General features: G+C 40.1%; 1 protein-coding gene across 2 annotated transcripts in view; it reads right to left on the bottom strand.

Moving 5' to 3' along the window:
• Positions 1-26,672, bottom strand: part of PLPPR5 (phospholipid phosphatase related 5) — a 45,464-nt gene extending 18,792 nt beyond the window's left edge. For both annotated transcript variants that reach the window (XM_059821789.1, XM_059821788.1), the window contains exons 1-3: positions 26,433-26,672; positions 5,516-5,648; positions 2,932-3,182 (exon numbers count right to left, since the gene is read on the bottom strand). In XM_059821789.1, coding sequence (XP_059677772.1) covers positions 2,932-3,182; positions 5,516-5,648; positions 26,433-26,663 — 615 coding nt within the window. In that variant the 5' untranslated portion in view covers positions 26,664-26,672. The remainder of the gene's footprint in view (positions 1-2,931; positions 3,183-5,515; positions 5,649-26,432) is intronic.
• Positions 26,673-27,270: the final 598 nt, after the last annotated feature.

Below are 27,270 nucleotides of genomic sequence, written 5' to 3'. Positions count from 1 at the left end.
GGAAAAATAGGCCTAAAAGTCTGAAGATGACAGGTAATGCATGCTTGAAAGTGTCTGTGTTTGGAGCAGGGTAGAGTAAACACTTAACTATAGTGCTGCCATTCAACATTTCCATTGCTAAGTCCTTCTTGATAGGCACTGAGAAAAAGTAATGGAGGCAAACATTACAGACAGGTCTAAATATTAGCAATACAGTTGTTTGAAAAAGACTGTACTTTCAGCAGGAGAGGTATTCAGAGTTACCATAGCAGCCACCCACTCTCAAGAGAGGGGAGGGGGGAAAAAAGGAAGACTCAAGAACTTAGATGAAAAAAGAAGCTATTGTTAACAAGACAATATGCACAGATGCTAGGTGATAAGGACATGGCTGCACTTAAATGGAACGAGATAGGGGAATTATTAGATAAAGTATAGGCTTTGTTTTTAAACGGGTTGATGGGTGAAATCACACAAGTCTGATGTTTACTTCACCCCCTCAGAGAGCAAGGACTCAGGATCAGCTTGTTGCCCATTTATGTCTTTAAGCTGGTTTCGTTTTGTGCACAGCTGGCTGAAATGTCCAGGGAGGATTCTGTACCAATCCCTCCCTCTCTCCCAAATATTTCTGTTAACCACAAAGAAAGCCCATTTTGTATCAGAGATTATATGCTTATGAAATAACTAGTTGAGTAATGTATGGAGGTCTTTATGTCCATGCTCTCAATAACTGTTGTGTACCACGTCTCATACAAAGACTAGGCTACTGTTTAAATCTTCTACTCCAGTGAATAGTGATGAGAAAGTTGTTATTCAGGGCCAACTATCCTGATAAACATCATGACAGTGTAAGGACATGACCCCAAATATTGGAACATTGCATTTTCCATGGTGTGTAATAAACATTATTTTTAGGTGCAACCATGCAACAGGATAAAAAAAAAAAAGGGGGAAAAAACGACTGCCAATATTGCATCAAGGACCTAAATTTGCAGACTACAACTCAGCTGATACTTCATAGCAATTCACTTTATTAGGCAGCCTATAAGAATTCAGAAATTCTGAGAGCAGTTTATAGTGCTTTAGTTAAATGATGACAGTGTCATGCATCATGCAGCAACACAGTAATGACATAGGATATATTCATTTCTGCAGTTACTGAAAGATTACAAAGTCATGAAACAGTTTTCATTTTTTATGTTGCTAACTGTATATTGACCACAGACAACATAAGGTTTGCATAAAGTACTCCTGCTCATGTCAAAAGCCATCAATACTTCGTATTAGACCTTACTAATGTCTACTTTTTGTTCTCAAAATGTATTAATACTATTTTCCTTCCTGGTCTGCAGTAGCTCAACAGTTGGTTTCCTTTAGTTACTGTGACTCATGGCAACAGTGGAAATCCAATCTTACAGATGGATGAGAAAAATAGGAGCAACTAAAATGAAGAATGCTGAATATTTTCTAAAATAGCTTGTGCTAAATTTAGCGGTACATTTCAGTGAAGCAAAGCCTTAGATATATCCCCAAATAAAGACAATACTATTAGGAGTTTTACACTTGCCTCAAGTTAGAATAGAATTTTATTGCTCATCTCTTATTTGCAGATAACACTTGCCTGTACTAACTGATGATCCACATCTCCTAAACAGACATTGCTCACAAGGAACTTTTGGTAAGTGTTATTGTCATTGCTGCAGATTTTAAGCAACTGGTTCTAAAATCATATTCAGAAGCATGGAGTTGGCACACTGTCTGTGGATGGGGTTGGGATCTTTGCCATGTTGGCAAGTATTAGTTTCCAGTCAGGATCAATCAGGAATTAAAAGCCCACTCATTAAATATATGCTCAAAAGCAATACACACTCACACACATATGTATATACATGCATATATATGCACACATACATACACACACACGTATAGGCAGGCCACTGTTCAAATACTGGGGGAATTTAAGGGATGACTCCTGCAATGACCACAGAGGTACACATACGCTTGCCTAGTTTCCCACTGACACTATGAGGGCAGCCCTGGGCACCATCCAAAGGGCTACAAAGGACTGTGATTACCAGCACAGGTCAGCTAAGAGACACCCATAGGCATGTGCTGGGGACAACTTTATTAAGAACAAGATGTGCTTCTGCTTAAGACTAGAGTGACGTGCGCTCCAAACTAAGCCAAGGGAGTACTGCACAGAGTTACTTGAATGAGATTCATTAGTCACACTGCCGCTCACCTGCCTCCCCACACTTCTCAGTAGCCTCTAGAACAGCTCTGATGCCAGGCAGTAAACACCCGTTTTTATCCCAGCCCTGCTCATCACTCCCGCTATCAGAGAGGAGAGACGGAAGAAGAGCTGGATCATCTTGTAGCCCACTTCCATTGCAGAATAAGAGCCAAATTGACTTTGCGTGAGCACTGAGGTACCTATAAATACCAATTCTGGTACCTAAAGACATGCACAGATCTCGGGAAACGTGCAGAAATCAGACACTTACATATACCCACTCTTCTGCTTCACCCCACCAAAGAATACAGCCATGTGCAATTCTACTGATCTGTACTGGGTTAAAACATGGAAAGGAACCACTACCAGTCACAGGCAATCCCTACCCTTATTCTTTATCACCCAACAAAGCCTCCTCCCACATTCTCTGGAAATGGGGAAAAAGTAAATCAAGAACCTGGTTATCCTAAATCTATAACCCTTTTTGGACAACTTGCCCTCTCTCTGCATTGCCTTAGCTTTCAAGGCTCAGAGAAGCACTACATCTGTAACTGCCCAATGAATCAAATTCTCAAAGGCCTCACAGTAACTCATAGAAAGTTTACATATATAAAATCAGCCAATAGTTGTCTTATCTTCTCCCCATTCCTCCCTCCTCCCCTCACAGTGTGAGCTGTTTGCTCTCAAAAATATAGTGACATTAAATAGTACAATATACTTACAGCCAGATACATAGCTGCATATACACTTAGTGCTGCTTCTTTGGATGGGAATGTCTTTCTGGCTTTCATGATAAGGTCTGGATTTCCAGTACAGGCATGTACACTACTGATGAACTGTGTATACTGTTTACATCCAAGTGCTGTATAGTTGGGTTTACAAAGTGCAAGAAAATGTGGCGCAAGATTCCCTGTTACTACTTGTCCAGCATTTACAAAGATGTCCGTAGCAAACAGTCCAAATGCGTAAATTCCTAAAGAGGGAAACAAAGAGTTAAATTTCCTGACAATTTCACTCCAGAGCAACATATTATAGTATTTATCATAGTAATATACCAGCTCATTGTATTTAAGGACATGAAAAACCCTCATGTGTATTGTAACCTAAAGATCCTGGCCCACGTTGGAGATGGTACTTTTCCTACACAATCACAACAGCAACACTGCAACGTACCTGCACACCTGATCTCTCTCCGTCCTTCGGAGGAGCACGCTCACCTCTTGTGCACGTAGCCCACTTTTCTAGGCCCCCTAGCCATGAATCTCCACTGTTTGGGTAGCTAGCTACACCAGTACCTAACTTTTGCCCATGTTCACTAAACAGAAGTGACAGAGGCAAATTCTTCACCCTGTAAATCTTCTTGAGAACCAAGGAAGTCAGGCTCTGATGGGGAAGTAACTTAAAAAGTTGTAACATATACTGGACAAACATTTTTTTTTCCCTTGCAGCTGTAAAGAAGCTAAAGTACTGAATAATTCAATATTGCCATGCACGAGTTTTCTTCATCTGCCTGCTACTGGGTACATCTCTATGCATGGCATATTAATCACAATATCAACACAGTGAGCTAAAGATCTATATATTTGAGGAGCTAGTTATGCTACAGAGTTTTTTTACCAGAGGTATCAGCAAAGCATTAAGCACGTGTACTTGTTCATTAGAATAGAAATGCATGTATCTGATTACTTAAAAGAAAACAGATTTCTGCTATTCTGAGGCCCCTTCCTATCCTTTTGGAAGCAGAAAATGAGCTCTGGAAGGAAATGCAGACACAGCACCCTGACTGGGAAGCAAAACCAGCAGATACATGTTCAAATTCCACCTGAGCTACAGATTTCCTCCTGTATTTCCATGGGCAAATCACTTTACCTTTCCCATACTTCAATTCACTGTGAATACAGCTTGAGTTCTGGCAGTTCCCAACTTCATGGGGCACCATGAGGACTTTAATGGATGTACAGCACAGCAGACATGATCACACAGAAACGTGCATTTCTAAAACTCAGGTCTTTTCCTCAGCAAAGCTAGAGGACTGAGAATGATTTCTGGGATCCTGGCTGGTCAGCAGTGTCACACTAACGTTAATTCACCCTGAGCTGCTAGACACTGGTGAGCAGCGGATTGTGCCTAGCCAAGTCACTGCACAGAAGGGCCCTTTCAGCAAGGCCCGAGGGTGTGCACTGCGCCAACATAGGTGGCCACATCACTTTGAGTGAGCAAAATGGGTACTGATGCCTCATCTGGTAGAACAGCGTGGAGGCCACTGTTCATCCCTTCCCTCCCAATTTTTTTTTTGCTTCTGTGAGCAAGGGGCCCACCAAGTGGGAGGAAAATGAGGGCACTGATTACACACAGAGCAACTGGAGCAGGAGGAGCTCCTCATCATCACTCCCCACCTCCTCTGGACCTATGCAAGACAGTGTCATTGTTAATGACTTTTATCACCCCAGTGTGACAGCAAGCAATCACGCTCTCAGAAGGCAGGCAGCACGGCTGTTACACAAACACTGCAAATACAGACACAGCTGCACACTCCCTCCCTCTCCCTGTGACTGAGGTACGCAGGAGGATTAGCTGCCCCAAGGCTTCGTTCCTCCAGCTGTTTCTCTTAGATATAACTGTGAGTGAGAAGCAAACAACAGAACTGAGCCCTGCTATGGCATCCCTGCACGTATTAAAAAGCAGCATCTGGGAATATTCAATAGACATTTTGAGTGGTGGTACTTCTCCCTCCAAACACATTTCTACTAAGTAGAAAGTATGACATCTCATATCTACCAAAGTCAATGGGGGAGTTACAGCTGACTTCAGTGGAGCATGGATTTTGTACAGTTTTCTACTAGAGACTCTAATACAACCTCCGGCTAAGAAAGTACCTAAACAGGGCTTGGCTTCAAACACACATTTATAACCCAAAGTCTTCAACTTTGGCTGCTATGTGTGTGCGTAATCAAAAGAAAACTATCAACTATAGATATGGCACAAGGATATCTCCTTTCTCCACTTCACCCTACTCCACACCTGCTGGTTGTTTTTTCCCCTTGTGATCCCATTTTTTTCTATTTTTACTCCTGTTTCTGTAACTATTTTTTTTTTATCCAAACTTCCAAGCATCACAGAATCACTATGATTGGAAAAGATCATCAAGTCCAACCATCAACCAATACCACCACGCCCATTAAACCATGAGTTAAGACTACACATGAAATGCTGTGTAGTTATCTGAATATTTTCCCCATGTCAAAATTAAGACATAATTGATCACTCTCACCATTCAGAAAATGAAAGCGTTAGTTTTGCTCATACCAAGGAATCTGATGGTCCTGCGCACCAGTGGATTTATGTAACAACAGTCTCCAGTTAATATTGTTTTTTCTTGGTTTTCAAAATCCTTTGTAGCTAACTGTAGACAAAACACTGCAGTTTCTCCAACGATAATCTTAGGGAAGGAGAAAAAAGGGGAGAGAAATGGTACATCAGATTATGGCAAATAAAATACACTAATATTACAGAGATGGCTATCTCATCTTAAACAAGACCAATCCAGCACTAAAGACAACGTCAATGAACCAAGTTCTGTATGTTAATTTTCTTATGAGGGAAATATGCCTTATGGCTTGCTTTACTTTATTTGCATTAAAAGAGAATAAACTTGTACAATCAGGACTTGGAATTGACATAACGTAACCTAGTTTTCAGGATGAGGGGAAAGAGAAAGAAATCTATTAGTTCAAGAACAACAGATCACATAACGGACAAGATGTGGACCAAAGTGAAGGCCTAATCCTGGAAGATGCTGAATATTTCAGTTCCCACGTGGCTTTCACTGACACTCAGCACTTCGCAGGGTTGAGCTCTAAATTTTGGACCACGGTGGGGGAGAAAAAAACAAAAGAAAAATAAAAAGAAAAAAATGTCACAACAGAGCTCCTGTTCACATCAGAGTATTGGTTTGCCAGGAGGTACTTAAGAGTTTGATTCATATTTTGCCAGCTAAGTTGATCAAGTCTGGCTTTAGCTTTGTTCCTCATGCTTGAACAAAGTGCCACCATTGATATTTTAACATTAAGCATGACCTGTTTCACATTCATTACATCAAAATGAATAAAGTTCTCATGTCTATAGATCATTCACATTACAGTTGACGAAAAATAATAAAAAAAAAAAAATCACAAATAAAAAAAGAAAAATATTGATTTTGAATGTAAAATATCCCCTCTAAGGCATGTATTTATCTGTACAGCAAAACATGACCTTTAATGTACTCACGACAATTATGGTGTTAAGGCTTAATAGCCAAAGCCAAGCCTTAAGCCTGTATCTGTCTAAACCTATGATACTGAAGCTTTACAGCAGGTAGCACAGGTATAATCAAAAAGAGTAGAGCAGAAGGGTCAAATACTGACCTCTGTATTCCAACTTTGATTCACTGTGGGACTTAAAGGCAAGGCTCTTCTGCTTTTCTATATGAAAAGCAGTAAAGCTTATTGATAGGTACATCACACTTTGATAAACAGGAATGAAGACCAGCAAACCTAAGTCTTAATACTACACAAATAGGAGAAATAATGCCATCAAGTCTGATTCATTGTCTTGGTTTTTCTAAACCTTTGACCTAACAGGGAATTATAAACCTTTTCATATATCACAACAAGTCTGAACAGTTCTACACACAGCACTGGTTAGAAAAAAAACCCCAAAGCTGGTTACAAAAAAAACCCCAAAACTATGGGCGATGGCTCGTAAGCACAGTTTGTCATCAATGGGAAGAATGCAATTAATGACCTTACTTAGTTATTTGTAGATCTACACAGATGACTTTGGGCTAAATTGTGACACACAGAGGATGAGAGTGCTTCTTATAAATAATGTGAAACAAATAACAGAAATAACTGTGCTGGCAAGCGTGTAAAAAGCAAAATTCAGTTTGTCACAGAAACAGTCATCATCTATTACTTTAGACTGGCTTTCAGATCCTAGTAGAATTTTTAGATGAAACAGAAATTTCAATACCTGAACCAACAAGTATCCTCTCTCTACTTTGATGCAAGCAAATTTTCAGCATACTGAAATACAATTCCTTCATCTATAAATAACAAATGATCGGTACACATATGAAATATAACTCAACCTTGAATTCAAAGTCATCAAAATTATGACAATGATAAGGAGAGTTCAGCCCAAAGACTCCTACTGCTCTCATGAAACAAACAAACAAAAAACCAGTTTTAATATGATTCATAAAGGTGAGAAATGAAACACTAAGATTTTTACTATGAGTCACAGTAACTCCCTTCTTTCCTCTGGAATAATGAAACATCAGCGACTAGGCAACCTGAACACAGCCAGATTCTGCATTTAACTGACTTTTTTTGCCAAACTGAAAAAATTTCAGTAAAAATTATTGCAGATTTCCAAACTCCAGGCAAAAGCAGAATCCAGCACAAGGGAAGAATCTGTGATACACAGTGCTCAACCTCTTTTTGCAAGATCACAAAGAGAAAGTGTGCCAGCAAGCTCAACTCTCCAGCTCTGAATCTGCTGATGTAGGAATACAGGTGGTTCTTTTTGGTTGGTAGGGAAGCTGGGGTTAGCAAATGGGAGAACTGCTCACTCAGTTATAGGAAAGGAAATTGTCACTTCCAATGACCTGTCTTCATCAGCTGCATCTAGGTCCTTGCTGCTGGCAACAATTTTTCCTTGTTACATTTCCTGCCTTTGATGGTGACCTGGATGAAGAAAACCCTCTGCTCCAAGAATAGCAGAGACAAGTGTTTAAGTTCTTAGCTGAGTGAAAATACTCTTAGAGTGGGTACGTAGGTACAAGGGTCAGAATGACACAGAACTCAGCTAAAGACAAAACTTTTGCTATACTAGGCCTAGTGCTCTTCCCTCAGAAGTAATCAGAGTGGGACACACCATTGAGCACAACAGGCATTCACCTCTATGCTTCTGTGGCTTTACTTTCATAGAAACCTTCTGGAATTTGGCAATAAATACAGGTTCTGTATTTTTCTGTACTGGCAGCTCAGCTAAAGCTGTTCCCCTTCCTCCATCCTTCAGCACAAACACTGCTCATCTCAATAATCAGCCTATTGATGTTTCAGAAATGGAAGGAGGATCTTTTTCAATCTCAGTAAGTCCCAGGAGAGATTCTGTTTCCCAGTGCAATTTCTTCCCCTTCTTCTCTCTGGCACCACTGGCAATAATCAGCTCTACACGGTAGCGGAAAGGGAGGGTGATCTCCCTCTTGCCCTTTACCATAATTTGCGTGCCTGGTATATTTCAGGAATGAACAATTCCTGCATTCCCTCTGGCACAGGGACCACCATTACCCCTTCCACTGCATATGCGAGTTGCAACCAGGCAACAAATGACACAATGTAACAGAATTACTTGTGTACTTCTTGGCTAAGTCCTGCGGCAAAAAGTTTTTGGAATATTCCAAAACGAAGAGTGAAGGATTAAAATGGAGAATCTGAAAGCTCTGACAACATAAACTTTTGGACACAAGTTCAGGTATAGAAATATAATTTGCAATGAAAAAAGTGAGTATATTGGAAGCATCTTTTACCTTTTTCTGTCCAACAGGGTCATACTACTTTAGATCACTGTACAGATTTCCTAAAGAATGATATATATTAAAATTCTTATCTCACAGATATTTTAACAGCTGTTAAAAGCAGAGGCCATCCTTCCCTAAGGCTGAGAAAACATTTTTACATATAATTACAGCATGTAAAGTATAAGAAAAAGAACAATTTTCACCTGAAGAGTAACGATACAAAGTGCAGGCTTTCCAGGATTCTAAAGAACATATACATAACTGTTACAAGAAGGAGCAAGACAAGAATGATCGCCCTATGGGCATCAGCCCAAGCTCTGACAAGCAGTGATCAGGTCCTTGTTCTACTACAGCTTCCCTCTGTAAACGCAGGTAACCCCTTCGCCTTGGTTCACAATATAAAGTGTAATAGGAACAATACAAAAAATCACCCTACATAAATATATTTATTTAATATTAATACATACTTCATAACTAGCATTTAGATAATAATTTCTTTTTATGGAAGCACAGAAAAGGCATATTAACCCAGCAAAATCTAAATTACAGGAAAAGTTCTCGTAACCTTCTCCATGGCGATCATATCCTGTGTGCGATGTGACAACCCTTCCATGGCCAGGAACAGAGTTTGGGAGGGGTGAGATCTAAAATTAATATTTCTTCTTGTTTCACCTCTTAGCTCCTGATTAATTTATTAGCTGATTGATTTTCATGGTGGTTTTGTACTAGTAATATATTTATTGCCAACCATCCAATACCTGTCCCTTTCCTTGTGTTCCGCACAGGACACCTACAGCATTTAGCACACATTCCCTACACTGATTCCTTCCTCCCAAATAAGTTCGGGTTTTTTCTGTATTAGTCATTTTTCTGAAACCAGGCAAGCTGTTCCTAGTTTTAGCACTGCATGTCAATTTAGAAATCTAATTTGTCCTTCCCAAAATCATTCATCCAGTATATTCTTAACTTGGTTCTAAATTCTGAGCTCTTTTTCAACTTGAAATGTCAAATCTGACTCATTCCAAATATTAGAGCTAGAGCAGCTCTGACCTTGTTGGTTTTCCAGTAAACTGACTCCATAAACAAACTGCCCCTAGTGTCATATATGGTTTCCAACAGTCAGCACCTATATAAATAGATTACCTTAAATCTGCACTTCCGAAATACTAATGAGGTTTATTTTATGGACTACCTTCTCTTATATGACGTAACTTCCTATAGAAACCCAGGATTCAAGTAAGAATTAAACATTCACTTGAATGAGAAGATATCTGAGGGTATATTAATGCATTTAAACAAGATAAATCCTGAAATTTAAGGTTGAGAATCTCTATTTGGGATTAGGAAAGAAATTTCTGTGTACACATTCACAGATCTTTCCAGCCAACACCTGCTTTAGGGTATACAAATGTTCATAAAATAATTCATATGGGCTAGGGAACATGGTAGAATACATGATTCCCTTTCTGCCAATTCTCAGGTTATACTGTAGCTACAGCAACCACTCAGATAGATGTGTAACACTGAAAAGCAGTTATTGCATTAAAAAGACCACTAAATAGTCATCCACGTTCTGAATTTCTCAAGAACAGCTGACAATACTGTGCACTGTAATTTCTCCTCTGACTTCTTTTCATTCACTGTATTTTCTCTCATTTGAACCCTAACCAAGGCTTCTGTGAGACCATCTTCAAGAAATAACATGGCAAGGGATTGTCCCTTTGAGGAATGAACATCTCACGCAGACCACAGCTCTGCTTTTCTCTCTAGAATGAACTTCCTCATACTTCCTTATCAGGCAGGAAAGGAAGCTGGGAACTGGAGCTAAAAATCTTGTGGATGACCTCTGTGTCTCTAGGCAAATTGTAATCATTTAAGTTGCATGGCCTCCCCATTCATTTCACTTGTAAGTTCCCAATTAAAATGTGTGGGGTAGATTTCTTTTAAAAATATGCATTCCATAGGGTTTATTGTTCCTGTTCTTTATCTTTTCTTCGTAACTTCTAGCAAGACCTTGGGCTATTTCTGGCCTATTTCTCCTTTAAAAATGCCATCAATATACCACAGAGCATAGTGGTCTCTAGAGTTTGGAAATCTAGCAGCATAAACCTCGGTCTTTAGTGATGCTGTAGATAAGCTCCACTCTCCACTTTTAGCTAAAATTGCTGTGTGAGGTGACAGCCCTGGCAGGAAAAGCAGCAACAGTATTTCCAGCAGTAGCAATTTCAAATTCATTATGCAGAGCTTTCCCTTGAGGCCATTTTCTTTGTGTTTTTCTTGTTCTCGTTGCTTCTTGCTTGCTTAAACTGACAGTAAATGCCCTGGTTGATTTTCACAGAAGTACATTTTCTATAGTGAAAAATGACCAGTAGTTTTGAGGAAAATGAAAAAATAAATCCTAGATAAATCTGTCTGCTACTGATTAAATACAAAATATCCCCCCTTGCATTCAGCATGAAGATATAGGACCATACTGGATAGCAGCTTCTGAAGGTCTGGAGAAAAGATGTGAAAAGAAAATTGCTTTTCTAAAGAAAGATGTGGAAAAAAAAAGACTCAGCCTTTTTTCCCAGTAAATTTTGTTTTAAAAATATGTATTCTCCATTTTTTGAGAAAAATATTAAAAATTTAATAGAGTTCTTGTTATATATTTGTTTATGGCCATTTTTATTTATATATCTAATAGTCAAATACTATCTGCTTTACTTATTTCTCTGTAGTGCAGAGTATGGTTATATGCTACTAAACACTAATGTTACTTCTGACAGGGACAAATATTCTTTACTGCTCTTTGTAATACATTATACATATAGTCAGTACATAACAATGGTAAAGGTTGCTCACTTCATGAAGACTTTATTGCTATTTGAAAGCAAGAGGCACATAATAACCAAGCATTTATAACCAGGGAGGTTCAAGTGAACCCCATGAGCACATAATCACAGAGAACATGGACAACTTCATCATTCACTGAATTATCTTCATTCATTACTTTACCATGTGACAGAAGAAAATGAAATATTTTTCAGTACAGTGTCTCTAAAAGCTTCCTTTTTTTTTCCCCCTAACTGAGCAATTGATCATGTATGCAAATGGTGTCTCCTCTAGAGCATGCCTGCGTCATCCAACAGGCAAAGCCTCTGCACAGCAGCACACTGTCACCAGGGCTGGAATGACACAATGCAGGAGCAAAGTTTGGTTACGTAAAAGATCATTCTGAGAAACAGTTACCGGGACCCCACTATTCTGAGTATAACTAAGAGAAGGGCCTTGTGCCATCACCACAGAAGGCCAGAGGGCGAGTCTTGGCACATGACAGAAGGTCCTGCATTTGACGCTCCTCGACAGAAGCAGAGGGGTGAGCAAGCAGCCCCACAGGGTGCACCAACCCTGCCGGGCTCTACCTTGATGGGAACATTCACTCCACATTCAGCGCTCTTTACCCACTGCGCTTGGCATTACAACCCGTACTCAGGTCTACTAAACCTTCTGTATTGCTGTGAGATGAAGAGTATCCAGCTGCTCTGCACTGCAGTTCTCCAGGGTATTAGAAACGGCCAGGAGACTAGGAAAACAAGCTCAGTAATGCTAACATGGCAGTCTGGGGCCAAATAAGTGTCTGGCACCTGGCTCCAAAACTATCTGCTGGCACTTTTTCACAATACTGAGACAAGTATTCTTGGTGAACACATTCCAAGAGGTAGCAGAAAACAGACTTTGGTGAGAACTCTTTTGCCCATGTACTGAGCTTTTCCAATTTTAAAAAATAACATCCAAAAGTTAGAAAAAAATAATAATCTAGAGAAAATGCTCAACATCTAAAAAACCTAGTAATTTTGATCTGAAAATGGTGAGGGGAAGAGAAAAGAGTTAATTCAAAACTTCCTTCTAAAAGCATCAATTCACATTTCAAAAGGTAAAGTTACTTCAGGCTGATCTACTCCAGATAAGGTTCTTATAATAGGGAATTCATACAGGTTTTAAGCTGTTCTAATTTTCTTTTTAGAAAAATGAGGATGCCATTATCCAAAGTTTCCAAGCTCCACACTTTACTCTACAAACACACCTTGTTAGAAAGCTGGGTTGTAATACGACCAGAGGTCAACTAATTTTAGTCGCCTGATCTCTGAGTGATACTTGAAAAAGGTTCTTACACATAATTATTTCATTAGGTATTTTGAAAAAGAACTTTACATCAAAATTTTTCTTTTTTCAGGTGCTTAGCTTCAACCTTTAAAATACCATAATATTTGCAAAGGAAAAACAAAATGTTCAAAGCCCTACAATCTATCTTCCCTATTAGAAGATGAATTCCATATAGCATATTCAGCTTTGCACTCAGCTGTATCAGGGAAGTCTTCTATTGGACTTCAAGTGATACATGTGAAAAAGACTGTGGCTCCTTATGGCCTGGCCTTGGTAAACCCCTTTGTTTCTTGCCTGTACAAGAAAACAGTACTTTGCTCTGTCTGTTGAGGGAGATTGGTTTCTTATCCCTTCTGTATATGTTGAAAACATTAGTCCTTGATGAGCACAACACCAATGCTTACGATACCCATACCAACAATCATTTCCAACAGCGATGTTACTTTATGCTTTAAACCTTAGGTGATCTACACAAGTGTACTTTTCTACCCAGGATGAACATTGAATTGAAAAAATTCAACATAAACGGTCTTTCATCCCTGTCTGAATAAAAACTGATCACATAAAAGGCATCTCTTAAACATTCTGGTCACAAAGTAGTGGTTTTACAGTCAGTATATGACTGGAGCCAACTGCTCTCAGAGGAAGGAGAATATCTGAATTTCCTACTTTTCACACTGTCTTACTTCTATCTCACTTCTACTCAAGGCCAGCCACATTTTGCAGATACATTATTCCTGAGACCAGTTCAAGGAAAACCACTTTGACTGAAATGCCATCGTCATCAAACAACTGGAATTGAAGGACCAAACACTGTACCAGTGTAAGGACCCTGTGTTTTAATGTAACTGCGAGAAAAAACAGGCTGCACATATGACTAATACCTGTAAGATTCCACAAAAATTGTTTTCTGGATTTTTGTGGCAAAATATGCATGTCTGCAAAACATACACATGTAATTGTTTTTTCCTTATGTCTGTTACTGTCAACTTGTATTTGATTCATAATGATAAATTTAAGTAGCTCAATAAAACAATTCTACACTTTATTAAAAATTGTCTTCACAATAAAATAGCTTTCTTTGAAAGCACATAACTAGCTCCACTTCTATTATAATGGCCTCTGTATAATAAGCATCTCTTCCTTTACAATTATTTTAGGCTACAGTATAATTGCCTAATACTTTAAGGTCATTATCTTTTTCCAGTTGAAATCAAAGGTAACATCCCCACTAAATTCAGCAGGGGCTGGATTAGTTGTGAAAACCTATGGCACTCTAGATTAAGAGCAATACTTCAGTCAAAGTGGATAAATGGATCTTAGCTATGAATGCCATCACAAGAACACAATAAAACAAAACTAGGAAGCCAAGCCAATTTTACAGGGGAGTAGTACTAAATATTTGGGAAAGAGGTTTAACAGGTCAGATAAATCAGAAAGAAAAGGTCCAAAACTGTAATGCCCAATTCTAAGCATATTACCTTAAAGTCATTTATCTTATGTAATACTTCACATTGTGAGCATTACTGCAAAGGATCCAGGTGTCATTAAAAATGAGTTAAAAACACTTTAAAAGCCATTGCATGGGAAGAATCTGATCTAGAACCATGACTTTATTCTGAGCTGTCTCACATCGGGGTTACTTGTGTGTAATACGTACATTCAGCATAAAACCAGCAGTAAAACTACTGAGTAACAAACCTTGACAGTATTAATCCATGTTTTTAGTGCCTGTGAAAGCCAAGAAACAAATGACCAAATAAAAGCTTTCCAAGAAAAGTAGAGACTGCAACTTGTATTGACACTTCAGTGACACAGTCAAAGCAAATGAAACCATGGCTCTCTACCAAAGTTAACTTCTGAAGCTTCACTGACTTCAGGCAGACCCATGGTGTTATTCCCAGAATGGTCACTAGACATACTGGTCAGTGAGAAAGGATCAGAAAGAAAAAGGGATCAGAAGTCCCTCTTCCAGACACCCCCCCAAACAACTAGTAAGCCCAGATACAAAACAATATGTGACCATTCACCTGCATCTCTTTCCTCAGACTTGAAAGCTGTAATTTCACAGTGTGTGATTATTTCTCCTTAAGAATGTTATCATAATAAATTAATATACTGAAGTGATATTTATTAGAAACAGAATCTTAATGAAGGCATAGAAGTGGGAGCAGAGAACTGGCTACGATCATCAGAAGTTTTAATAACTACTTAACCTCTCCTCTTAACAACGCAATGGTAGTGAATTAGCCAGCAAGCTTTTTCACAGAACATTGCATAGCAGTAGCTTATCCCATTTGCCTTTATTTGATACATACACATGTAGAAAAACCATTTCAATAATGATTCTGTATGTTCTGTAGATCAAATATGGGGCATTTACTTTATGGTTTTCTGCAAATATGATTTGCAGCACTCTTGTCACTCTTTCAACTCTGCTACACAATGTCTATTCTACTGCTCCTGCCACAAATCCAGATGGCTGCAGATGTGCAGCTGGCAACACTATGTTGTCTGACCCTGTTTAGGAGTTTACACAATGCAGTGCTTGAATTAAGAGGAAGTCCCAAGTGCCCTCATTAGCACAGCAGCCAATGAGCTGAAACAGGAGCAGCAAGAGTGGGAAATTTTAGCAAAAAATTCCTAGTACAGGAAATGCCTACAAGACAGAGGGGAGATTGTATACTTTGCTGTGAAGACAGCAGAGCATAAAAACAGCTCTTTCAGGCATGCAATGGTATTCTGAAAACTAATTTCTAAGTCTACAAGCCAAAGTAAGCCCAGCTACTCTTCTTCAATATGTGCCTGTATCTTCTTCCACTCATAAAATAGGGCATAATGGTTTACCTTACCTCCTTTGCATAGAGCTGTAAAATAATAGTAAACATGTTGCTGGCTTTATCTTCAAAAAAGCTCAAGTGTTTTAAGGATGAATGAGTCTATTTAAAATTTTTAGATCTTGTGAAGCTTTGACATTGGCTGTCTTCAAGGCAGACTTTATAAGAGCTGGTATTTGGTCTTCTCTGTGAAGACAATAAAGGGGTATTAGATAAAATACATAATTGCTATGTAAATGTATGTACATATATTGTGTTTTTAATCAGTGTTGGATGTAATCTCATTATTTGAGCAACTTAAGTTATTACTAGAAAGAGAAGTTCAAAGTGTGCTGTGTTGAAAGGTGCTTTCACACATTTGGTGATATGATAGCCTTTTTAGGTATTCTGGTGTAGTGAACTAACTCTTTCAGGCATCTTTCAGGCATTTTTGCTATTGGCATTCAAGGTTAAAAATACACGTAAACTGAACTATGGATACAAATCAACCATCTAAACATGACTATTTTCTGGCAGCTTGTTGTGCATACACACTCACATATGTAAATATATTGAGATTTTTAAAAGAAATAGTCTTTGCTTTATTATTTCCTTCTAATCACACAACAATCACAATCAATTCATAAACAAAAGAAATACTATTTAAAACTGCAATACTGACTCTTAAAATGAATGTCGTTCCAAAAAAGATTCTATCACCACCACACTCATTCACAGACACTATTCCATCTCAGGAAGGCCTTGCTATTTCAAGTAGCACTGAAGCACGTGATTAAATCCCACCAATACCAAGATAATTAATTAACAATTAGTACATATCTAGCTCTTGCATAATTCTTCTCATGCACAAATCTCTTAGTGCTTTAGAGAGAAGCCTAGTTTCACAATTACCACTGGACAGCTAGGCACTAAAGGCTAAATGTACCTCCTGCTTGGGCGGCCAGATCCCTTGATCAAGGCAAAGCCTGACAGAGCTCACAACGCAGCTCCGTACATTCATTCTGCCAGCTGCAGATGTCTGTGAACTACTTACATAACCCAAGGTCAGTCTGCCCACAAATCTCATCTGCCTTTGCTAAATGCTCTGGGAAGAGTACCCATGACTGATTGAAGTGCTGACTTCAGTCAAGCGCGAGCACTTGGCAAAGAGGGCAAAGAGGACCATTGTAACAGCCAGACTGTCCTCATCACCATTCACACGAGCATGCTTGTGGTTTACAGTACAATGCAGCACAAGCTCCTCATTCCTCCCTCAGGCCTCTCGGACACTCAGACTCATGTCTGTGCAGTTTGAATGCACAATTGCAGCAGCCTGAAGCCTGGCCTCCAGGTAGAGGCCAGATACACCCCAACAGGTCCAAGGACAACCCCCATAGGAACAGCAGAGGCAGAAACTGAGCAATGGAGAGGCTCTGGACACCAGGCTCAGTCTATGTAAGTATGATCCAACTACTATTAAGCGTGCACTGAAACTCAGGCATGTCCACACGCTGCTCTGCATAGAGATGAACTTATGCACAGAGCCATGCACTTCTGCGAATGGGGACATCAAACTTCAGATATCTGACATCATTGTCCTTATGAGGTCCCCACTTGTCAGCAGAGCCACGTTATGGACAGTCTGTGCACCCACTCTGTAAAATCCAAAAAGGTACCGTGTATTGGCCTAAGTCTTAATTAAAGCAGGTCAAGCTCAAATACTTCACCTCATGCTCCCCACAGGCTGCAAGTTGCACATGGCTGGTTACTGCAGCTCAGCTGACCCATGATTAACAAATCTTTAAGCAGAATTAATTCAGTCATGTCTGAGCCCTAAATAGCTATGGACAGATCACAGAAATCCCTATTACTACCCAAAATAACTATACTGGGAAGATGAGTTCCACTTACTGATTCTAATATGTAACACTTGATTTACAAAGAGGCAAACTACAAATTGACCAAAGTCCTCATAATATTATTCAGAGTTTGAATAACCAAAAAAAAGAAAAGTATCACTCAGATGCCTTTTAGAGACAGCATAAAACCTACCAGCCTAAAACAATGGGTGTTTCAAAATGTTATGTAGAGAAAGAAAAAAAGAATCAGAACAGCAGGATACTGTTGGGCTCGCTTTTGTTCTTGATAGCTTTTTTATTATTATTATTTAGAAAACAAAAAACTCTAGTTTAGGAATGAATGCCTTCATACATACTTCTTAACCCTACAGAGGGTGAGAGGCAAGAAGTAATATCTGCAGATAAGAAAAAATACTATTTGTAAAGAAGAAAGCCATTAAAACATAGCTGTATTGCATTTATAATTGGTTGTACATTAATAAGTATATAAGGCTAATGGAATTTTCATATAAAATACTATTTGTAAAGAAGAAAGCCATTAAAACATAGCTGTATTGCATTTATAATTGGTTGTACATTAATAAGTATATAAGGCTAATGGAATTTTCATATAAATATATAATGTACAATAATTATACAATGGATAATTATGATACATTTCTACAATACATGCAAAATTACAGGTAACAGTGTATGTTGTCCAGAATGGTAAGCAGAAGTGGAATCCACAGCCTGCTGAGTTTTCACCCAGCATAACCAGAGGGTTGTCTTATGGTGCCTCATATCCCAGGAAATGGCATCCAGGATTGAGATTCAATTTTGAAGCAGTACTGAACAATTTATTAGATTAATAGTAGATTAAAAAAATCTTAATATACACAGTAATTTTTCTACTGCAGATTTCTTTGTGCTCTACATTGAAAAAAAATATATTCCCACCTGCAGGTGAATAGATATGATCTTATCAAAGCCAGGTTGCTGATCAGAGATAGCAAGGGCTATAACTTTTGCTTTCCTACTCCCTCTCCAATACTTCGTTCACTGTACTATGCATGAATATTAAGGACTAGCATGTTCACAGTGGATATTCCTCATTAAAACAGCATGCCACACGTACATGTTTTCTGAGTACTGGAGATGTGGTATATCCACCTCAGCTAGGCTTTTTATTTGCAGTCTCTGAGGTACCACACCTCAGCTAGATAAGTACCATTTATGATGAAAGCTGGGCCATCGCTCACTTCAATGTATCTGAGAGATGCTGCAAGAGCATTGTAAAGCTCTTTAAACATCACACCGCTTTTAAGGCTGAAAAACACAGCTAAGGCTACTTACAATTCTACTTTGGCTGTCATTTATTACATATCATATGGACACCCATCTCCTCAATCCTACATGATGTACAATAAGCAACAATTGTTTGGTTCAGAAACTGATTATTACTGCAAGCCTACTATTTTAGATTACAAACAATGCATACAAATTCCCTAATCGCACAGGATCAGTTGGATTAACAATTTCTCACTTAAACATAAGTGCATCATTTATAGGACAAGCAGGCATTCAGCTATTGCAAACAGAACCCTGTCCACCTTGATCACATTTGCTTGCCACTTTACTTCCAGAAAGCCCATCAAGGGATGAAACATATGGCCTCGATATTGTTAGTGGTTGTAAATAGCATGCATAGCAAGCACAGCAGAAATTATACATTCAGTTGGAAGTACAAACATAACTTCTGCAGTCACTGTTCATGTAAGTCATCGCAGCATAAGACGACAGACAAAGAATTCCCAAGAAAACCGACAATGGTTCTGAATCTTTTATTGTTTCTCCTGGTTACAGCTCTGTTGGATTAGTGGTTTTATGCTGGGATAAAAACAGCATCAGACTATCAAACCATGTATTTGTCTTACTATGTGTCCCAACAGGCCAATACTGACATCTGGTACACAGTTACTGCAGACCTTAACAGTGTGATTTATTTTTCATTCTTAAGTAAAGTTGCAATGCAATTATCCTTTCACAAAGGAAGAGCATGACATAAATTGTCCCTGAGCTTCAACATCTGCTGGCATTCCCCACTTCCAAAAAAGTGGCTTTCTGATGTCCCCAGCATTTGTACATTAAAAAAAAGGCAAGTTTTACATGTCTTTTTTCTCCCCTCCCCCCCATTAGTGAGAACAGAAGAAGAAAACTATCAAGGAATAGAAGTTGCAGCTGTGCACGCAGGTTGGAACAGAACTATGAAGACAGAGACCAAATGGGTCATTCAAGAACATGATCACAGAGTAAACAAAGTATTCTGGGAATTTCTTCTTCATGTAGTCTTAACAGCTGCCAAATGTGCCAACAAGAAAAGGACACATAAATAAGCCTTAGCTAGTCAAAGATATTCTAGGATTATTGAAATAGGTCATATATCAAGAAGCTAAAGAGAGTTTTGCACACAAGTAAACCCATTTCCGTTTGATTTCAGAAGCTAAGTTTAGTCTACCCAATTCATATGAGTCTGGATGTAAAATTCTAATCTTCTGTTGCATTACCACTGTCATTTCAAAAACAGCATTAGGGGATGTTCCAACATTGCAGCCAACTACCTAGCAAAAAAGCTTACTGCTCCCAAGAAAGAGCACCAGGACGGACTGAACACTTTGCTGGACGATTACTTTAACTTGCTCTAGAAGATGTACATAAAAATGAACACTTGAATACCTCACTACGTATTCTTAGAATTTTTTGCCCTGTAACATAGAGCTGCTGACAACCATCAAGTTTCCTTGATTTCTTTCTGGCAGAAGTGACAAAACAGCTTAGTCTCCTTCAGGATGCATAGAGGCCACTTCTACTTTGAGTGGCAGAGAACAAGAAAAGTCTGTTCGACTCTGCCCCTGTGCTTTATTTTTTTCCAATAGTACCAAAGTGTCCATAGAAGCTAAAGTGACTTGGTACCAGCCACGAAGCAGATAAATAATCAGCCTAAAATAGATGGAAGAAACATTTGCTTTTTTCTAAGGTCAGGAATGAAAAGCATCTAGAGTTCTCAGGTATGAGGTAAATTTACATATTCCTGCCACAGCAAATTCACAGAGGACATTTCCAGAAATATTTCTTTTTCAGAACTTTAATTCTAAATTGTGTTTTTCCTTAAGTTATAACAAACAGATAACACAATATTTTGATGTCCCGGAAATGGATCACAATCCAGCACCCTTTTCAGATACAGCACTAAGTTATATCAGAGTAGCATAGTTTCAGTGAACTATAGGTTAACTAAAAGCTACTCTGAAAAGAGCATTTTGAAAACTCAGCCTGATAAAATCCGATCAGTCCCTGATGCCACAGCACACGGCATCATAGGTGCCAGAAGGAAAATAGGGACTAGCAGGTTCAAAAAGGAAGAGTGAGATAAGAGCATGCCCAACCACATCAGCTAGATCTATATGCTGGAAACAAGCGATGCATCTCCTTCAGGTCTCTGCATTTCCTTCAAATATTGTCAAGCTGCTCAGAACTGGAACTATTAAAAGATCAGCAAAGACACTGAAGAAGAAAAAGAGATTATGAAATCTGTGCTGATCCTTCAAAAGGTAGCTTCTCTTTCTCATTATTCACCAAATGATCTTGGTTTTTCTTAAAGCATCAGGGTACAGTAAATTCGATACATGAACAATGACGTTGCATCTCTCACTTCACAGTCTTTTTTTCCAGGTTTCAAAATTCCTTCCTCAAACGATCGGAAAGGAGAAAGTTACTGACTAAAGCTAAGCTGAAGGCAGAATGCCTGATTTTTTGCATCCATTCCTTGTTTGGGATGTGCCAATCTAACGATTCATCCAGTCTACTAAAGGAAAAATAGAACACTTCATATCTGAATGGCAGATATTTTTTCAATGATGATATTAAGAGGATTATCCTAAAACAAATTAGTCTTTAATTGGTTTACAAGGAAAATATGAATATGCTAGGAATTCATCTAGGCAAATAGAACCGTGTATATTTTATGAATGAGTACTGTAATCATCCGCTTGTTACTTGGAAATAAAAACAAACAACATTTGCATAATAAAACTGTTTACACATCTTAATGAAAGTGTGTCATTATCACCTCCTGACTTTTATACAACAGTCAGCGTACATCTTAGGTCCAATACATTGATTTTGACACCAATTATTGCTTAAACAGTTTTGATATTTTAAGTAATCCACATTAGCATGTGGACTCATTAAAAGAATCCTTGAGCACAGTTAATAATAATTCTGTCTTCTCTAAAATACTAAGATCTACCAGAAAGAAATAATGCAGAACTGATCAATCTACAGATTCTGAAAACATGAGAAACTAGCCTCACAGTTCTACAAATCATTTCTACTGGAAGCTAAAGGACTAGACTGACGTATATTTCCCAAGCTACATCTGTCATAACAAGTCTAAAAAAGCAACCAGCCCACTGAGCAAGAACTGACACTTTGGGAAATGGCTTAAATAGCACTGAGCTCTCAACTAGCACTTTTCTGCTTATTACGTATTTTAATAGATTCAAATCAAGAATGTATTTCTTGTCACCTTTACATTTGACAAAGATAAAAATTAAAAAAAAAAAAGAAAAGAAAAAGTGTATTGAGAATTCCTCAGTATATCAGAGATTTCTGGATATTAGTGCTATGGACAGTGAAAGGATGGGAACGCAGAGCCAGCAGTACTCTTTCAACACTGAATCACAAAAGACAAATGGGAGGAAGGGAGCCCACAGGGGCAGTGCCTCTGCGGGAGTCTCGTTCTTCCATCACAGAATCTCATACTTAGGGCTTTTACATTCTTCTGATTGCAATTTCAACCTCATCTACATTTTGTAGAACAGTTTACTGATAGTCTGCCTAATGGTCCTTATGCAAACACATATACTCACTCAAGGCATTACTTTACTTGTGCCTAAAGGTATTACTTAGGAGACCTTCCCCAAATAATAGTCTAACATTGTAATGGACCATATATTTTGTTATATGTTAAGCTGCAGTTGTTTTCAGCCTTTTTTTAAAAACAAAACAAACAAACCCAAACATTTGGGTCCTCAAAATTCTTAAGTGGAAGAACTCATAAACTACAGATTTAACAGATAGGGAACAGTGCATACACCCTTTGGAGATAATCCATAGAATACAGAAAACCAATGTTGTAATATATCCTGCTTCGTTTTGTGGAACCTGCATAAAAGCTGGGAAACCAACTGGAAAACAGGAAAGGAAGAAGCTTTTCTCATCCTACAGAATGGCTGCTGGATTCCTTTATAGATTTCCTACAATTGCTGTTATACCTATAAATCATAGAATGGTTTGGGTTGGAAGGGACCTTAAATATCATCTAGTTCCACGCCCCCTGCCATGGGCTGGGACACCTTCCACTTGATCAGGTTGCTCAAAGTCCCGTCCAACCTGGCTTTGAATACTTCCAGGGTTGGGGCATCCACAACTTCTCTGGGCAACTCTGAAGTTGCAGGGACTTCAAGCAGATATGTCTATTAGTGGACAATAAATTGATTACTGTTGAAGTGAATAGCACAACAATTCGACTTCTTACTAGCTCCTGCATGACCTAAGAGATATTGTAGAATAGAATAGTTCAGTTGTAAGGGACCTACAATGATCATTTAGTCTAACTGCCTGACCACTTCAGGGCTGACCAAATACTTGGTTAATACTTTGTAAATACTTGACAAAAGACTGTAGTCTTTTGTCTTCTGTAGTTACAAACCCAGTAAGTCCCAAGTGCAGAGTACAAAACCTTCAGTCACAGTTCCCCTTTCCCATACCAGAGCACCTGTAAGTCAAGCATTACAGTACAGCCAGCAGTCTCTGCTTCTGCCTCGGGACTCCATTTCCCAGATCAGACTCCTGAGGACCTGTGACCTGACAGACAGCTGCATCCGTCCTTGGATGGCATGGGGGCAGACGGGATGGGGAAGCAGATGGACTCAGGAATGGAAGCGTGGCAGCAACACTGCACTAGGGCTGCAAGAATGCATTAGCAGGAAGTAGCATTTTAAAGAATAACCTGAAAGTTTCCAGGATTAACATAGTACTCACAGGTACATCCCTGTCAAATGACCCAGCTCATTTTTTACGTCTCAGCACATGCATGTTGCTGCCCCATGACCAGAGACACTCAGTTCTACTACATGGCCTGACACTCAGGTCTGCTGCTGCAGCTCTGATATGGCACTGGAGTTTTGGATGAGCTGCCATGTGACAGCCTCACAGCAGCAAGAGACCCATTGCAGATGAGATGCTCATCAAGACAGATCCAGCTACTGGTACTTTACTTTTTCAGTTTTTTTAATAGCAGGCATGTGGAAGGACAAAAGTCACTGGAAAAACTAATTTATTATCTGATCTTAGAGCAACTTCATTAAAACTCAATGCAATGGAGCCATTGATTGAGTCACATTAAGAGAACCTGGATTACCTTGAAGCAGCACTCTATGGCTCCAATTCAACAAGTCCCATCCCTCATAAAATGCCAGTTACCCTGAACACCAAAGTAAAGACTCTGTGTTGCTCTATCTCAAAACTCCAGAAACAGCAGTAACCCTACACACCAAACTAACAAAAAGAAAATTTAAAAAAAAGGTATTTTTTTTTAAATATCACAAATGTAGTATTTAATAAACTATATTCCATGACAACAGTGATTTTGAAAAAAAAAAGTACAATTTCATTCATAGAAATCCATTTCCTTCACTGGTCTATGTTTGTATCTTTATGGGCAGAACTAGGGCTTTGTTACATGATTCATTTTTATATTTCATTTATAGAAAAAACAATAATTACACAGAACATCTGTGTTCAAACTGTCATAGACAAGAAACGAAATAGAAGAGAATCTAATTCATCTGTGAAATCTTGGGAAGGAAGTTCAATTACTGCTAAAAGCATAAAAGATGCTTTGATGAAGAAATGTTACCTTCACCACTTCTTTCAATGAAAGGGTGAAGTGGTGGCAAAGGCAACATCCATATCATGCACAACTCAGGAAGAGCTATCCTGTGTAAAAACTAAGTCCGGGAGGATTGCCCAAGGAGAATCAGAACAGAATTGTGTCTGAAGCCTGAAAAATGTTGCCTTTATTTAATAATGTTAATGATTAGACTTATTGCTGTTGAAGTAATGAGGCTCCCAGGGGCTGAATTAATAAAATAATTTTTTTTAAAAGTGCAACACAGGCACCTGCAATGTGGTTTTCCATGCCCTGACCTCCCAGGGCATGTCATTCGCCTGAGAGGCTGGTGACTAGGAGAGGAAGCACAATCAAATATCATTAAACTCTATTATTAGCTTTTTAGTAAGGCTAATTACAACTGCCAAGACAAAACGTCATAGTGATTTCTCCAACGTAATCATCTAGCACCCAGGAAGGGAATGAAAACTACGAATCCATTTTGCTGACACATATTAGGAAAAAGAGATGCTCATCATAAATATCTGACATAACCGTTATAACTTCCTGAGCCAAACAAAAGAAATAGAATTAAAAGCAAAACAAATATCACCACCAGAAAAACCCTTTAAAATATCAACAGCATTTGGGTGTTCAAAAGAGCAAATAAACAAGTAAATAAAATGGTCAACTAATTGATGTTAAAATAAAAAGGAAAACAAAACCAAAGGGCTGCATAACATGTTTTGCCAAATGATGTAGTTCAATCCCTAGAAAAAAAGAACAAAGTCTCAAATCCTAAGGCTGAGCCTGACCATGAGGTTTTATGTTGGATACCACCTGAGACCTCATGGTGCTACAATGTGGAAGGGAATTGTGCCTGGGATTACCACAGTATTACCTTGATGAAGCTTTCTCTTGTCATATTTTTAATATTTTACTGAAAAGGAATTAATCTGTGAAACTAAGTTACTATCTTAAGAGCCCTCCTCTTATTGTAATTTTTTTGTATTCTGATGCTTACAGTTGATGAAAATAAACTCTTTACAAGGAGTTTGTGTATGTGTAACTGTGCATGCACCTGGTGAGTCTATATATAATCCATCCCTGATGGTTAAATACTCCCATCTCATTCCCTCTCAGTCTTTGCTCCACAGTATGGTCAGGGATTATTAAAGACACTAATGCCCTTATTACCTGACAACACAAATAGTACATTCAACAACTTCAAGGGAATACATCTCACTGCTTTTCCCTCTTAGCTGTTTTCCCAAAACCCCAAAGAAAAATCAATGAAATAAATCTCATTTTAGATACACCTATTCAAACATGATTGACAGAAGATCATATTCAATTAGAGACACACAGGTTTAGTTTGCACACACATCAGTAACTGAGACATATGGAAACAACTAAATCAAGCAGAACTGCTCCCTGTTCCTTGCACATACCAGTTTAGTTTCAAAAAAATAAACTGATAGAGGGGTTTTCTAATTAGTCCTGAGTGAAATCTTAGTAAGTGGTTGCTAACAAGCAGGTTTCCCCTCAGGTAGCCCATCTACCTGCAACCGACACACATTTCAAAAAATAAAACACTATTTTTACCAAAAGGAGTCGAACGGGGCTGGCAATACAGCCACTGGCAGTTACATAAATCGGTGCTAAAAATAAACTTCAGAGGCGCGGGGTGGGTAGCGGCTGTGGCTGGGGCCGGGCCCGGCTGCGCCGCCCGCCGGGGCCCGCGGGGCCGGGCTGCAGCCCCGCGAGCACGGAGGATCCCCGCCCGCCGGGCCCACCCCAGAGCCACCCCGCCGGCGGCGCTGCGGCCGGGGCCCGCGGCGAGGCCCAGCCCGGTCCAGCCCAACAAGTTGCCAGAGTGGCGGGGCGGGCGGCCCCTGCTTACCACCAGCACGGGCACGCCTGCGGTCAGCGAGTAGAGGAGCACCGGGGGCACGGCGCTGCGGTCCTCCGGGCCCGGGTAGGGCTTTCGGTACGCGCCCTCGTAGCAGAAGAAGCCTTGGACGTTGACCGTGAAGGTGTCCGTGTACTCGAAATAGTAAGCCAGCATCACGGTCCCTGCCATGATCACCATCTGGAAGTAAAGCATGCTGGTGAGCGGAGAGGGCACTCGCATGTACGTGGGCTCCGGCGGCCGCGGCAGCCCCCCTCCCCGGCGGCGCGCTCCGCCCGCTCCCCGTCGACATCCACCGCGGGCGGAGGCGGCTCGGCGGCGGCCAGCAGCGCGCTCCGGCCCGCGGGGCGGGGAGCGCCGGCAGGGCAGGGCAGGGCAGGCGCGGGGCCGGCCCGCCGCTCCGGCACCTGCTCCGGAGCGGGCGCCGGCTCATGCAGCGGGCGGGCAGGCGGGCGGAGCGCGGTGGCGAGGGGGCGGCTTGGCCCCGCCCCGCCCGGGGAGCAGCAGCCGCGCCGGGCTCCGGCCCGGGCGCGGAGGAGGGAGGGGGCGGCGGGGGGAGGCTCCGCGCCGGTGGCGAAGGCCAATCTGAAAGTTCCCCGGCCGCGGGACGGCTCCCACGGCACGACCCCATGACCGTGACTACTAAGTGAACCCTCCCCGCCTCCCCTCCGCCTCCTGCGGGGCGGGGGGTACCGCGGGTCCCTCTCTCTACACCGACACGCACCTGTATGACGGGCGTGCGCACCCGGGAAAGCTCCCGGAGCTGCACGCCGCCCCGTCCCGTCCCGTCACGCCCCCGCACGGAGCCGCCGGGAAGCGCCGGGCGCTC

This window comes from Gavia stellata, chromosome 10 (assembly GCF_030936135.1).
Source record: "Gavia stellata isolate bGavSte3 chromosome 10, bGavSte3.hap2, whole genome shotgun sequence".
Classification (NCBI taxonomy): Eukaryota; Metazoa; Chordata; class Aves; order Gaviiformes; family Gaviidae; genus Gavia; species Gavia stellata.
This window is presented reverse-complemented; position numbering and strand designations above follow the sequence as displayed.